This window comes from Balaenoptera acutorostrata, chromosome 12, assembly GCF_949987535.1.
Source record: "Balaenoptera acutorostrata chromosome 12, mBalAcu1.1, whole genome shotgun sequence".
Lineage (NCBI taxonomy): Eukaryota > Metazoa > Chordata > Mammalia > Artiodactyla > Balaenopteridae > Balaenoptera > Balaenoptera acutorostrata.
In genome coordinates this window covers 63,974,687-63,989,962 of record NC_080075.1, presented here as the reverse complement: position 1 = coordinate 63,989,962, position 15,276 = coordinate 63,974,687, and the positions used below count along the sequence as shown (strand labels likewise).

At 36.1% G+C, this 15,276-nt stretch overlaps 1 protein-coding gene across 3 annotated transcripts in view; it reads right to left on the bottom strand.

Moving 5' to 3' along the window:
• PRKD3 (protein kinase D3) overlaps positions 1–15,276 on the bottom strand; it is an 85,581-nt gene that overhangs the window by 37,205 nt on the left and 33,100 nt on the right. For all 3 annotated transcript variants that reach the window (XM_057558755.1, XM_057558753.1, XM_057558754.1), the window contains 3 exons: positions 3,349–3,487; positions 1,688–1,819; positions 725–882 (listed from right to left, as the gene is read on the bottom strand). In XM_057558755.1, the coding sequence (XP_057414738.1) occupies positions 725–882; positions 1,688–1,819; positions 3,349–3,463 (405 nt within the window). In that variant the 5' untranslated portion in view covers positions 3,464–3,487. The remainder of the gene's footprint in view (positions 1–724; positions 883–1,687; positions 1,820–3,348; positions 3,488–15,276) is intronic.

Genomic DNA, 15,276 nt, shown 5'->3' with positions numbered 1-15,276 from the left:
ATGGTATAGAGATCTACTAATATACCTCACTGGAATATTAAGGATCAGTGATCAGTGGTGTCACTCAAACACTCATTCATTTATGAGTGAGTACCCACTAAAGTACAAGGTATGGTGCTGGGCATGGTGGGGCAAACAAAGACATGAGTATTGCCCTCTTTAAATAGATCATAAACTCCAAACACTATGATATTAAGGTAGAATGCTATACACACCATTAGGGAGGTTTGAAAAGTGCTATGTCATTCAGGAAAGTAACTTCTAGGTAAAGGGGAATCAGGTAAGGTAGCTGCTGAGCTAGGTCTGGAAAAAGCATGTAGGATAGATACCAAGAAGAGCAAATGTAGGGGGGAAAGGGTGTGTTCAGGGAATGATGAGTAGTACAGACTGTCGGAAACACAGAATATATAAAGGTGTCCTAGTGGGGAGTGATCTAATCAGAGTTGTTGTATATTAAGCTGTAGTGAAGTGTGGAGACCAGGAGTCGGGATACTGGTTAGGGGGTTGATCTTGCGGTCCAAGTGATAAAGTTATCACAAAGTATACAAAATGCAATTCATGACTATTGGTAAGCCCTGTCTACAGTAATACATTTTAAGTTTCTGAAGTATAGGAATGTTACTATTTTTTAGTATATAACTTATGTTTTAGGATGATGTTATATATCCTGCAGAAACATAAGGAGTAAGCAGTAAAATGCCCTCTATTACCTTAGAATACATACCTCTTCAGTGGGAAGGGCTACATATTCATTCTGCAGGGGTCTTGGGACTGAGAGGCCAGGTCCTGGCAGGGATACATTTGACAGGCGTCTCTTTCTTACACCACTACAGTTATTTGGAATCTTGAAGGCACAGCGTTTATGGTAATTTAATCCACAGCCTAAATATATTTTAAAGGGTTAAAAAAAATTTTTTTAAACTTTATAAGTGTGTACATAAAAAAGTAGGTGCTTCTTTTATTTATTTTCTCTGGCAGCAATAGTTATCCTAATGAAGAACCCAGATGACAAACTAAGAAAAATAGGAAACGTGTAGAAAGGTTATTTAGAAAGGTTAAGTTGGCTAAAGCAGTAGTTTCTTCAAGTGTGCTCCCCAAGGCAGCACCTGAGAATCTGTTAGAAATCTAAATTACTGGGCTCCACCACAGACCTACTGAATCAAAAACTTTGGGGATGGGGCCTAGCAAAGTACGTTTCAACAAGTCCTCAAGGTGGTTCTGATAAACGATAAAGTTTGAGAACCTCTGGCTTAAAGAACTTCAGCAAACTGTGGACTGTGTACCAAATTCCTCCTATGACATGTGAAAATTATATTAAATTCAAATTCCAGTGTTCATAAATAATTTTATTGGAACACAGCATGCTCATTTGTTTACAACCTGTCTATGGCTATTTTCATGCTATCAATACAACAGCAAAGTTAAGTCATTGTAAAGAGACCACATGGCCAGCAAAATTTAAAATATGTACTCTCTGGCCCTTTACAGAAAAAATTTATTGACTAATCAGAAATGTGCACCTGCATCCCACCCCCTGGTAACTCTAATACGGAATAACCATACCTCTCCAATTCTAAACCTGGGGTACTACCTAGTCACTGACCAATGATCTTGTTTTTTCATTGATGAGTACTGAACGCAAATGTGAAATCCTATTTCAAATGAAACAAAAATTTAGAACACATACCTTCACATTTCAGTCCCTGACGTACCAATCCCCAGAGCATCTCACCACAGTAATCACAAAAAGTAGGAGCTTTGTAAGAATGTACATAGAGAGTATGTGGACGAATCTGAAAGTCTTCTACTGTGGCCAAAGCTTTTAAAAAAGAAAAATATTCAAATAAACCCTGTACTTGTAATTGTGATGAGATTAAGAATATTGACCATATTTATTTGTCAAAGTACACAGAATCTTTTTTTTCTGAAAGTTTCATTTGACCATAAAAATAAATTATTTTCAGCAGCTAATATTGTGGTTTTCAAACTCTACTTTAGGAACTTCACCAACTTCAAATAATTTGAGCTCCAAAAGTAGGTCTACAGGTAGGTATTTTGACCTCCAAAAGCATTTTCTCAGAGAGATAAGATTGCAAATAATTGTCAGATTTATTTTAGCTAGTTAAAAACTATTTAACTTATAATGTACTGGGAAATAGAACACTAAAGTTAAAAAAAAATTGCGGAACTTAACATTAAGTTATAGCAATGTTTCTGTGGGAAACACACTCAGTTCTAATTTAGGATCCCAGGATACACTCTGTGTGTTCTCCAGAGTCCTAGTGGTTAGGATACTCTTCTCCCCTTTGTGGGCAAGTCAACAGCAGCAGACGCATCCACCAGCAGACATCCTCTCAACACCACCTGCCAGTCATTAGTGGATATCCCCGCCGCCTGATGTAGGGTCCAGGGCAAGGGAGGAATAGATGTGAGCATGACCTCTAGGGAGGACCGGAAGTGAAGCCCCTCTGGAGTGAAAAGAAAGACAAGGATTGCGATGTGTATAGAATTTGGGGTTGTGGTAGAGAAGATGAATGGGAAGGATTAGAGACTAATAGGGAAAGGTGATGGTCAGAGAGGATCTCAAGAACAGGCTGCAAAGATGAATTTGGGAAGAGGAAAAAAAATGGTGGCAGGGCTCTGGACTCTTGACTGGCTTTCCTTCCCTTCTTTCTCTTCCATTTCTTTCCTTTCCTCCCTCCCCTTCTCCTCTCTTCCTCCCTCTTTCCTTTGCTGCCAAATAAGAAGTTTTGCAGGCCTACTATATACATTCTTTGTTCCTTTACACTTCTCACTAACAATCCTGCCCACTTGTTGGATGAGATAATAGCAGGAGCTAAAGAACAATGGATGGCAAGAATGGGTGAGAGAGGAAAGGAGAGAATAAGAAAATGTCCACAGAGAACAAAAAGAGAAAGAGCATTATTTAAGTCATGGAATCAACCAGTACTGCAGTTTCCTCTTCCACATCTTCATTATTTCTCCTTTTTTTCTCATTTTCTTTTCTGAACCCTAATTCTCTTCTGTGCTCTTCACAGAAATGGGGAAAGGGACCAGAATTTCAGTGCAATTGTTTTATTTCTTTGACTCAAAAGATGAACACATTCTTCTTCTGGTTCAATTGATAATTCCCTTAGCTTAGTAACACTCAAGTAATTCAGGGCTTATTTTCCTACTTCCTCATCTGTGATATAACCTTCCTGAAAGTAAAAATCACATAGTAACCATTATTATAGATGAAAGAAGTAAGCAACTGCAGTGCAAAGTATAATTGAACACAGCATTTAGTTAAATGCAAAAAATAAGGCTCGTTGAAAAGAAAGGCAACAAAATAAACGATTTACTTACCTGAAAGAACAACTTCTACTAGGTCTCCTTCATGTATTTCATCTGCTGAGGTAATCAGCTGCAAAATATTTTCTGAGTTCATGTCATGGCGAAAGAGAAGAATTTTGTCATACATGCCAAAGAATCCACACTCTGGAAACTGCAGGAAAATAGTCCTATATCAGTATACCTACAGCTTTCTATTTTTATAAGTAAATGTCTCAACCTTATAAAATAATTTTAAATGTAGTTTTTAGCCTAACACTATTTGCTAACAATTCTATTAATATCCAAAAAGATCAACCATATGCTCAAGCATCCTGGTTAATTTGCAAGTTCAAAAATATAAAAGTAAGCAATATAAATAATCATTGATTATCTTAAAACATGTGTCTCCTAAAAGTACAGAATTTCTTTATTCAGTTACTGATGGAGAATACAATCTTGAACTTAGTGCTTCTCTTACAAAGCCTGAAAGATAAGCAGTCTTTCCTGTCCTCTAGAACTGAGCTTCCCATACGGTTAGCTACCAGCCACATGCAGTTATTTAAATTTAATTAAAGTTAAATAAAATTAAAAGTTTAGTTCCTCAGTCACTCTAGCCACATTCCATGTGCTCAATCACCACCTTAGCTACTGGCTACCATTTTGGACAGTGGAGATATAGAACACTTCCATTATCACAGTAAATTCTATTGAATAGTGCTGGTAGAAGATCAGTAATTCCCAAACTACAGTCACAGGAGTACCAATTCCTACATTTCTGCCAAATGGACCTATAGTTCCTAGCATTTATCTAATATTTTCTTTAATATACTCACTGTAGTTACAAATACATGATTCTTTATGGTAGCTTTCTTTTCAAAAAATCTTTGCCCAGAGCAGGAGACTTACAGATCTGTTGACATATGCCCTATGTGTAAATATTTCAAGGCTTCTACATTTTGTGACTACATTACTGAGACACTTTGGGGATTAGTATACCAAGGACTAAAATATAAAGGTGTGAGTCTAAAATGTTTTATAGTTAATAAAGTTGTTTAAGAGACAACTTTAAGTACTTGCCTTACAAAATAACTTTAATTTTTAAAACAATTTTTAAGAAGACCACTTTCTAAACTATCAGTACCTTGTGAAATGCTGCTCCAGATAGTTCTAATTTCTTTAGTTGATTTCAAAACTGTATTCTCTCACTGATTTATTTTGACTCCTCACAGAATATCCTTTAACGAACTATACAGTATGTCACTGTCCTCTACTGAATGGCCTGATATATATCTGTCACACTAAACTGTAAACGCATTTTTGCAGGGATGTTGCTGAGGATGGTTCACCTACTTCATATAGTAGCCCTTCTTTGTGAGGACCCATAAAAGAAATTTCTCTGGTTGGTTTTATAATATGAACAATTTGATCATGTAACTAATCATGTTTTCTTGTTTACTTTGCCCACTGCAAAAGGCCAAGCCTAATTTGTAGCCTAATTCTAACATCAGTCTAGGATCTTATGGCATATGTTTTAGGTGCAGATACCAACCTAGCTTCATCTTATTTTGTGACCTTAATTTTCCCATTAAAAATTCTTACATGTATCTCTAAAAAAGTCTCAATTTTTTGGGAAAAAGTTGAATTTTTAAGAATTGAAAACAATGACTTAATTAGAAATTTTAAAGTTTATTTGCATTTTTAAAAACCTACTGAGTAAGTAATGAAAAAGTGCAGAAATATTTAGAATTTTTATAATGCTCATTCTCTTTTCAATTATTTGAGTTACCAATATTTATAAAACCTCATAATATGCTTTAAACATCTCTAACAGCTTAAAAATTTTCCATTGAAAAGAGTAAAAATATAGAATCAAAAATTATTTTCATTAAATTTTAATTTAAAATTGAAATGTTATTAAATTTGATTTAGTTATTATTAAATTAGAAAACATCTAATGGGGAGTAAAACATCCCCATAACTTAGCTGCAATAATTCTTAAGGATTAATAAAAAGGATTTCACAACCCATCCTTATAAAATCTCTAACAAAATATTTGTATGAATAAAACTCATTTAAAAAATTCACTTTTTAAAAAATTCACATCCTCTAAGTGTAAGGCCCTATGGTTTGTAAAGGTAAGACAGTCAGTCTTTGCCTTCCAGGGGCTTACAATCTAGTAGAAAGAGAAATAAAACAAATATATAACATGATAAGAGAAATGCCAAGAATGAAAAATAAAATTCTAGAAGAGGGAATAAAAACTTTAACTGGGAATGTAGACAATCACTTCAACAGTGATATTTGAGCAGAATCATAAAAAGAGAAGCAAGGTTTCCACGGGCAGAAAGTGAAAGTGAAAGGGTCATCATTGAGAAAGTACAAGGTAAACGAGAGAAGGTAAGTCAGTGGACCCTACGATTGGAGAAGGAAGGGCGTGGGTAGAAAGAAGGCAAAAAAGTACACAGGAGCCCAACAGGGACCATACAAACAGAGAAGCTTGGAATCAACAGAGCTGGGTTCAAGCTTTGCAACCTACCAACTACAGCACCTTACATAAGCTGCTTAACCTCTCAACGATCAACAGGAATATTAACTTTAAATGGTCCTTATCAAAATTAAATTACTTGATGTTTATAAAAAACTCAGCACTATGATCAATAAACACTAGTGGTTTATATTATTCTATATCCAAAGGGGGAGAGACAAGGGGTTCCAGAGCAAGGCAGTAACATGATCAAATCTGTATTTTAAAGGGATAATGCTGACAGCACTGTGTAGCAGGAACTGGAACAAGAAGAGACAGAGCAAGCTCCTAAATACAAGGCAGAAGCTATCGGCCAGGAAAGAGGTATCAGGGTCTGGATTTTACAGTAAGAAGATGGAAAGCAAGACAACAAGGAACACTTCCCTCTAGAAACTACCTCTGGTAAATTATATGGATCACTTACACTGTTTTGACCAAACTAAAAGTCCCCATAACTAAATAACTAAATAAACACATCAATGAGAGAGGAAAAATATTAAAACAAAAAATTTATGTCTTAGAAAAAATACATATAAAATAATCTTGATAAACACATGACCCAATGAAGTCATATTAGCATTATTAAGAGACTAAAGAGCAAACAAAAAGAATTATAGGGAGTATTAAGAATATTTATTTAAAATAAGCATTTGTGTACCAAGCTGGAAAGTCTTCAGTGATGACAAGGAATAAAGTAACTTTCTAGCAAATGTTTACACACTATATTCATCTATATAATTGAGAAATTACAGAATTCCAAGGGGGAGCAAATGTAATAACTAGCCTGTGAAAAAGAGATTTCTGCTATTCACAATTATGATCTACAGGTGTGTTTAGCAGGATATTTAGGAATTCTCTGAAAACAAGGGTCCCCACAAAATGAAGTAAAAGAAAATGTGGCCTGAAGAAAAGCCAGAGAGAATATTAAATATTGTCACTGAACATCAGGAAACACTGTGGCCAACCTTTAAAAATATTATGAATCTTGAGGCATGAGTATATTAAACATTTAAAAAGAAGAAAACAAGGAAGTAAAACATAAACACACACTTTAAAAAACCTAAACAATTGTACTGAGGAAAAACCCCACAAAAAAACAAAAAATAAAACCCTGTTAATGGGCTTCCCTGGTGGTGCCGCGGTTGAGAACCCGCCTGCCAATGCAGGGGACACGGGTTCGAGCCCTGGTCTGGGAAGATCCCACATGCCGCGGAGCAGCTGGGCCCGTGAGCCACAACTACTGAGCCTGTGAGCCACAACTACTGAGCCTGCGCGTCTGGAGCCTGTGCTCCGCAACAAGAGAGACCGCAACAGTGAGAGGCCCGCGCACCGCAATGAAGAGTGGCCCCCGCTCGTCACAACTACAGAAAGCCCTTGCACACAGACGAAGGCCCAACACACCCAAAAATAAATAAATAAATAAATAAATTTATTTAAAAAAAAAAAAACCCTGTTAATAATTATTTGAATATATAGGGATTGACTGTTCATGATTTTTAAAAATTCAGAAATTGGTTTTCAAGCAAGAGAACCATTTCCTAAGACGATGTCTCACCTTTGGTCACACACTGGAATCATCTATGGAGCTTAAAATCACATCTGGTATTTTCACCCCAAGCATGGTAAAGCCATAGACATCTTTGCAGCAAGCATTTTTGCCACATAACTAATTGGCCATAAGGCAATTTTGCCATCAAAGATAAAATAACTGGTTGACAGTTTGGTTTCAAAGAGCATTAGCATTTCTTTCTTTTTTTTTTTTAACACCTTTATTGGAGTATAATTGCTTTACAATGGTGTTAGTTTCTGCTTTATAACAAAGTGAATCAGTTATACATATACATATGTTCCCATATTTCTTCCCTCTTGCATCTCCCTCCCTCCTACCCTCCCTATCCCACCCCTCTAGGTGGTCACAAAGCACCGAGCTGATCTCCCTGTACTATGCTGATTTCCCTGTGCTATGCGGCTGCTTCCCACTAGCTATCTATTTTACGTTTGGTAGTGTATATATGTCCATGCCACTCTCTCACTTTGTCACAGCTTACCCTTCCCCACCCCCCCATATCCTCAAGTCCATTCTCTAGTAGGTCTGTGTCTTTCTTCCCGTCTTGCCCCTAGGTTCTTCATGACCTTTTTTTTCCCCTTAGATTCCATATATGTGTGTTAGCATACAGTATTTGTTTTTCTCTTTCTGACTTACTTCACTCTGTATGACAGACTAGCATTTCTTCTAGTTAGCAACATTGATTGCTTTATTGAGCTGACGAATGAGGATGATTTGCCCCAAGAGTTGGTTTCTTATTTTAAAATACACTACACATTGGAGGAGAAAGAGGCCGAGGGCCTTAAAGGTGCAGAGTTGATCCCACATTTCTCATACAATTTTCAGACATGTGATACAAACAACAATGTAGAATAGAAGGCTTTCACAACACAATACAAAGCTCAGTTACAAATATGTATCCTAGTATTTGGAAACTGATATCTCTCTTAATGAAGGAAGAAGAAATTTTAATGAAAAAGTGCAATGCTGAACGAGAAGAGGGATGAATAAGCAAAAAATTGTGTATGGTAGAACAATGTGTGCACTAGGAGTGCTGACCCCTATGCAATCAAAAATCCATGTATAACTTGACAGTTGGCCTCTGTTCTGCAGTTCTGCACCCAGATTCAACTGACCACAATCATGTAGTACTGTAGTATGTATGAACAAAAGACTTGAATGTTTGTGACAAAAATGAGTGCAGCAAAGATGCTTAGGGAAAGTATCTGGAATGCTTAAAACAAAAGATGCTAAGGCTCTCTTCCCAGGTTTATGGTTAAGCTCGGGGGAACAGGACATAGACATCTGAATTTTAAATTTACTTTTATATTATTCAGTGTATTTATTATATATACGCTTTTAAAAAATAGACTTTTAATAGTTTGAGTTATAGGAAAATTGAGACAATTGTACAGTGAGTTTCCATATACTCCATACCCAATTTCCCCTATTATTAACATTTTCACTACGGTACATTTGTTATACTTAATGAACTAATATTGATACATTATCATTAACTGAAGTCCTTAGTTTTTACCCAATGTCTTTTTCTTGTCCCAGGATCCCATTTAGGATACCATATTTCCTTTAATTGTTGTATCTTCTTAGGCCCCTTTTGGCCATGACAGTTTCTCTGACTTTGCAGGGTTTTGAGGACCCTGACTGTTTTGAGGAGTACTACTGTTCAGGTGTTTTGTCAGATGTCATTATTGGAATTTTTCTCATGTTTTTCTCATTATTAAACTGGAGTTACGGGTTTGGGGGAAGAAGACCTCAGAGGTAAGGTGTCATTCTCGTCATATCACCATATCAAGCATACCTACCATCAACATCATTTATAACCGTTGATGTAGACCTTGATGATCTGGCTGAGGTCATGTTTGTCAGGTTTCTCCACTGGAAAGCTACTTCCCCCTCCCACCAACACCATACTCTTTAGAAGGAAGTCACTATGCACATCCCACACTTAAGAAATGACAATTTATGTTCCCTGTCCTTCAAGGCAGAGTATCTATATAAATTATTTGGAATTCTTCTGTATAGGAGATTTTTCTATTTCTTACCATTTATTTATTCATCCAAATGTATTTCATATATATATCTATATCTATATATAGATATAGATATATCTCAGTATGGACTCATGGATAATTATTTTATACTTTGGGATATATATTCTTTTAGAATATAATTTTATTTATTTTTTAGTAGGCAATTTATTCACGTGGTTCAAAATTTTAAAAGTACAAGAGTAGAGGGACTTCCCTGGTGACACATGGTTAAGAACCTGCCTGCTAAAGCAGGGAACACGGGTTTGATCCCTGGTCTGGGAAGATCCAACATGCCACAGAGCAACTAAGCCCGTGCGCCACAACTACTGAAGCCCGCGCACCTAGAGACCATGTTCTCTAACAAGAGAAGCCACAGCAATGAGAAGCCCACATACCGCAACGAAGAGTAGCCCCCGCTCGCCGCCAACTAGAGAAAGCCCACATGCAGCAACAAAGACCCAACACAGCCAAAAATAAATAAATAAATTTATTAAAAAAAAAAAAAAGTACAAGAGTAGAGTTCAAAATCTATGCCCTAGTTGCCCAGTGATCTCTGTCATAGTCAACAATATCGCCAGTTTTCTCAGTATCCTTCTGAATGTATTTTATACCTAGATAGTAGACATGGACATATCTTTTCCTCATTTTACACAAATGGTGGCATACTATAAACAGTGTCGTGTCTTGTTTTCTTTTCCACTTAGCAATATATTTTAGAGATCATTCCATAACAATATACAAAGAACGTTTTTATTCTTTTTTTTTTTTTGACAGCTGCATAGTTTTATTTTACCAGTTCCCTACTGATGGGATATGGGTTGAGGAGTAAAACTAAAGCCAAACAATCTTGAATTCAAATCCTGATCCATTTCACTTACTAACTATACAACCTTGGCTTATTTAACTTCAGCTTCTCCATTTGTAAAATAGTACCTACTTTGTAAGGTTGTCATGAAAATTAAATAAGTGAATATATGTAAACAGCTTAGAACTCCTGATATGTTCCGAGTGCCACATGAATTGAAGCTACTATTTCGAATCTTGTTATTACAAACAATACCCAGTGTATAATCTTATATACACACTTTTTTCCATCTTTTGAGTATATGAGTAGGATATTTCCTAGAAGCAGATTTGCTAGGTTAAAGAACATGCACATTTGACATTTTTAGACATTGCCAAAATGCTCTTTACAGAGGCTGTATACCAATTTATACCTCCAAAAGTAACATATTAAGAATCCATGTTTTTTTCTTGATTCTCTTTGTGGTTGTTCACTGTCCTTTGTCTCAAGGCATTTTTTAATTTCCTCTTTGATTTCATCGTTGACCCATTGGTTTTTTAGTAGCATGTTGTTTAGTCTACATGTAATCGTTGAAATGGAGACTAAACAACATGCTACTAAAAAACCAATGGATCAACGATGAAATCAAAGAGGAAATTAAAAAAATACTTCAAGAAAAACGACAATGAAAACACAACCATATAATATCTATGGGATGCAGCAAAAGCAGAGGGAAGTTCATACCGATACAGGCCTTCCTCAAAGAACAAGAAAAATCCCAATTAAACAACCTAATCTCCCACCTAAAAGAATTAGAAAAAGAAGAACAAAGAAAACCTAAGGTCAGCAGAAGGAAGTAATAAAGATCAGAGAGGAAATAAATAAAATAGAAATTAAAACTAAACTATAGAGAAATCAATAAAACCAAGAGCTAGTTTTTTGAAAGGATAACAAAACTGACAAACCTCTGGCCAAGCTCACCAAGAAGAGAGGACCCAAATAAGCAAAATAAGAAATGAAAGAGGAGAAATAACAACCAATACCACAGAAATACAAAATACCATAAGAAAACATTATGAACACTTATATGCCAGAAAAATGGACAACCTATAAGTAACAGACAAGTTTCTAGAATCATACAGCCTGCCAAAACTGAATCAAGAAGAAACAGATAATTTGAACAAACTGATCACTAGAAGTGAAATGGAATCTATAATTTAAAAAACTCCCTGCAAACAAAAGTCCAGGACCAGATGGCTTCACTGGGGAATTCTACTAAACATACAAAGAAGAACTTATACCAATCCTTCTCAAACTCTTCCAAAAGACTGAAGAGGAGGGAACACTCCCAAAGTCATTCTATGAAGCCATCATTACCCTGATACCAAAACCAGACAAAGACACTACCAAAAAAGAAAATTACAGGCCAATATCTTTGATGAACATAGATGCAAAAGTCCTCAACAAAATATTAGCAAACCAAATCCAACAACACAGAAAAAGGATCATACACCATGATCAAGCTGGATTCATTCCAGGGTCACAAGGATGCTTCAAATCTATCAATGTGATACACCACATCACCAAAAAAGAGACAAAAACCACATGATCATCTCAATAAATGCAGAAAAAGCATTTGATAAAATTCCACATACATTTATGACAAAACTCTTGCCAAAGTGGGTACAGAGGGAACATATCTCAACAAAATACAAGCCATTTTTGACAAACTCACAGCCAACATAATACTAAATGATGAAAAGGTGACAGCCTTCTCACTAAAACCTGGAACAAGACAAGGATACCCACTCTCACCACTTCTATTCAACACAGCACTGGACGCCCTAGCCACAGCAATCAGACAAGAAAAATAAAAGGTACCCAAATCAGAAGGGAAGAGATAAAACTGTCATTACATGGAGATGACATGATACTCTATATAGAACACCCTAAAGACTCCACACAAAAACTAGTAGAACTGATAAATTAATGCAGCAAGGTAGCAGGATACAAGATTAATATACAGAAATCTGTTGTATTTCTTTACACTAACAATGAGGTATCAGAAAGTAAAAAAAAAAAAAAAAAAAAGTCCCGTTTAAAATTGCATCAAAAAAAAAAAAAGGCCAGCCATCAAAGCAAAAAAAAAAAAAAAAAAAAAAACTGCATCAAAACAAACAAACAAACAAAAAACAAAAAACCACCTAGGAATAACCCTAACCAAGGAGGTGAAAGACTTATCTGCTGAGAACTATAAAACATTGATAAATGAAACTGAAGTTGATTCAAGGAAATGGAAAAATATCCCATGCTCTTAGATTGGAAGAATTAATATAGTTAAAATGTCCCTAATACCCAAAGCAATCTACAGATTTAATGCAACCCCTATCAAACAACCCATGACATTTTTCACAGAACTAGAACAAATAATCTTAAAATTTATATGGAACCGCGAAAGACCCAGAATTGCCAAAGTAATCCTAAGGAAAAGGAACAAAGTTGGAGACATAATCCTTCCAGATTTCAGGCAATACTACAAAGCTACAGTAATCAAAATGGTATGGTATTGGCACAAAAACAAACATGAATCAGTGGAACAGAATAGAGAGTCCAGAAATAAACCTATGATCAATTAATCTTCGACAAAGGAGGCAAGAATATACAATGGAGAAAATGACAGCGTCTTCAGCAAGTGGTGCTGGGAAAACTGGACAGTGGCATGTAAATCAATACAGTTAGAACACTCCCTCACACCATACACAAAAATAAACTCAAAATGGCTTAAAGACTTAAATGTAAGACATTACACCATAAAAATCCTAGAAGAGAAGACAGGCAAAACATTCTCTGACATAAATTGTAACAATGTTTTCTTAAGTCATCTATCAAGGCAATAGAAATAAAAACAAAAATAAACAAATAGGACCTAATCAAACTTAAAAGCTTTCGCACAGCAAAGGAAACCATCAACAAAACAACAGACCACCTATGAAATGGGAGAAAGTATTTGCAAACGAAGGGACTGACAAGAGCTTAATATCCAAAATATACAAAAAGCTCATACAACTCAATATCAAAAAAACAAACAACCCAATAAAGAAATGGGAAGAAGACCTAAATAGACATTTCTTCAAAGCAGACATATAGATGCCCAACAGGTACATGAAAAGATGCTCAACATCGCTAATTAATAGAGCAATGCAAATCAAAACTACAGTGAGGTATCACCTCACACTGGTCAGAATGGCCATCATCAAAAAGTCTACAAATAATAATGCTGAAGAGGGTGTGGAGAAAAGGAACCCTCCTACATTGCTGGTGGGAGTGTAAATTGGTGCAGCCACTATGGAGGTTCCTTAAAAAACTAAAAACAGAGTTACCATATGATCCAGCAACCCCATTCCTGGGCATGTATGTGGAAAAGACAAAGCTCTAATTCAAAAAGATACATGCAGGGCTTCCCTGGTGGCGCAGTGGTTGGGAATCTGCCTGCCAATGCAGGGGACACGGGTTCGTGCCCTGGTCTGGGAAGATCCCACATGCCGCGGAGCAACTGGGCCCGTGAGCCACAATTTCTGAGCCTGCGCATCTGGAGCCTGTGCTCCACAACAGGAGAGGCCGTGATAGTGAGAGGCCCGCGCACCGCGATGAAGAGTGGCCCCCGCTTGCCGCAACTGGAGAAAGCCCTCGCACAGAAACGAACACCCAACACAGCCATAAATAAATAAATTTTAAAAAATAAATAAATAAAAGCCAGTTCTTATTAAAAAAAAAAAAAAAAAAAAAGATACATGCAGCCCAATGTTCATAGCAGCACTATTTACAACAGCCAAACCTACTGTATAGCACAGGGAACTCTACTCAATATTCTGTAATAACTTATATGGGAAAGAATCTGGAAAAGAATGAATATATATATATGTATAACTGAATCACTTTGCTGTACACCTGAAACTAACACAACACTGTAAATCAACTATACTCCAATAAAATTTAAAAAAAAAAAGCCAAGACATGGAAGCTACCTAAGTGTCTATCAACAGATGAATGGATAAAGAAGATGTGGTTGGCAGATAGATAGACAGACAGACAGGCAGACTGGAATATTACTCAGCCATAAAAAGGAATGAAATAATACCATTTGCAGCAACATGGATGGACTAAGCGAAGTAAGTCAGACAGAGAAAGACAATATATAATCACTTATATGTGGAATCTAAAAAATAATACAAATGAACTTATTTACAAAACAGAAACAGACACATAGACACAGAAAACAAACTTATGGTTATCAAAGGGGAAGGGGGGGAGGGATAAATTGGGAGTATGGGATTAATAGATGCACACTACCATATATAAAATAGATGAACAATAGGGATTTACTGTATAGCACAGGGAACTATATTTAATATCTTGTAATAAACTACAATGAAAAGAATTTTAAAAAAGAAATATAGATACATACATATATATGTATAACCAAATCACTATGTTGTATACCTGAAACTAACACAACATTATAAATCAACTATACTCAAAAAAAAAAAAAAAAAAGTCTGTTTCTTCCACATACTGTTTTACAGTATTGTACTAGTCAGCTCAGGCTGCATAACAAAATACCATAGCTGAGCAGCTTAAAAACAGAAATTTATTTTCTCATATTGCTGGAGGCTGGAGTTGAACATCAGGGTACCAGCATGGTCAAATTCTAGTTGAGAGCCCTCTTCCTGGCTTGCAGACAGCAGTCTTCTCACCGTGTGCTCAGATGACCTTTCCTCGGAGTATGCACATGGAGGGGGAAAGAGATCTCTTTCTCTCTTCCTCTCTTCTTATAAAGCCACCAATCCTACTGGATTAGGACCTCACCCTTATGATCTCATTTAACCTTAATTACCTCCTAAAAGTCCTATTTCCAAATATAGTCACACTGAGGGTTAGGGTTTCAAAATATGAATTGAGAAGGAAGAGGAGCACAGTTCAGTCCATAGCAAGTATATTATTGAACTTGTTGACTTTAGGTAAAAAATGTATTTCAGTATAGTTTTAATAAGAAGTG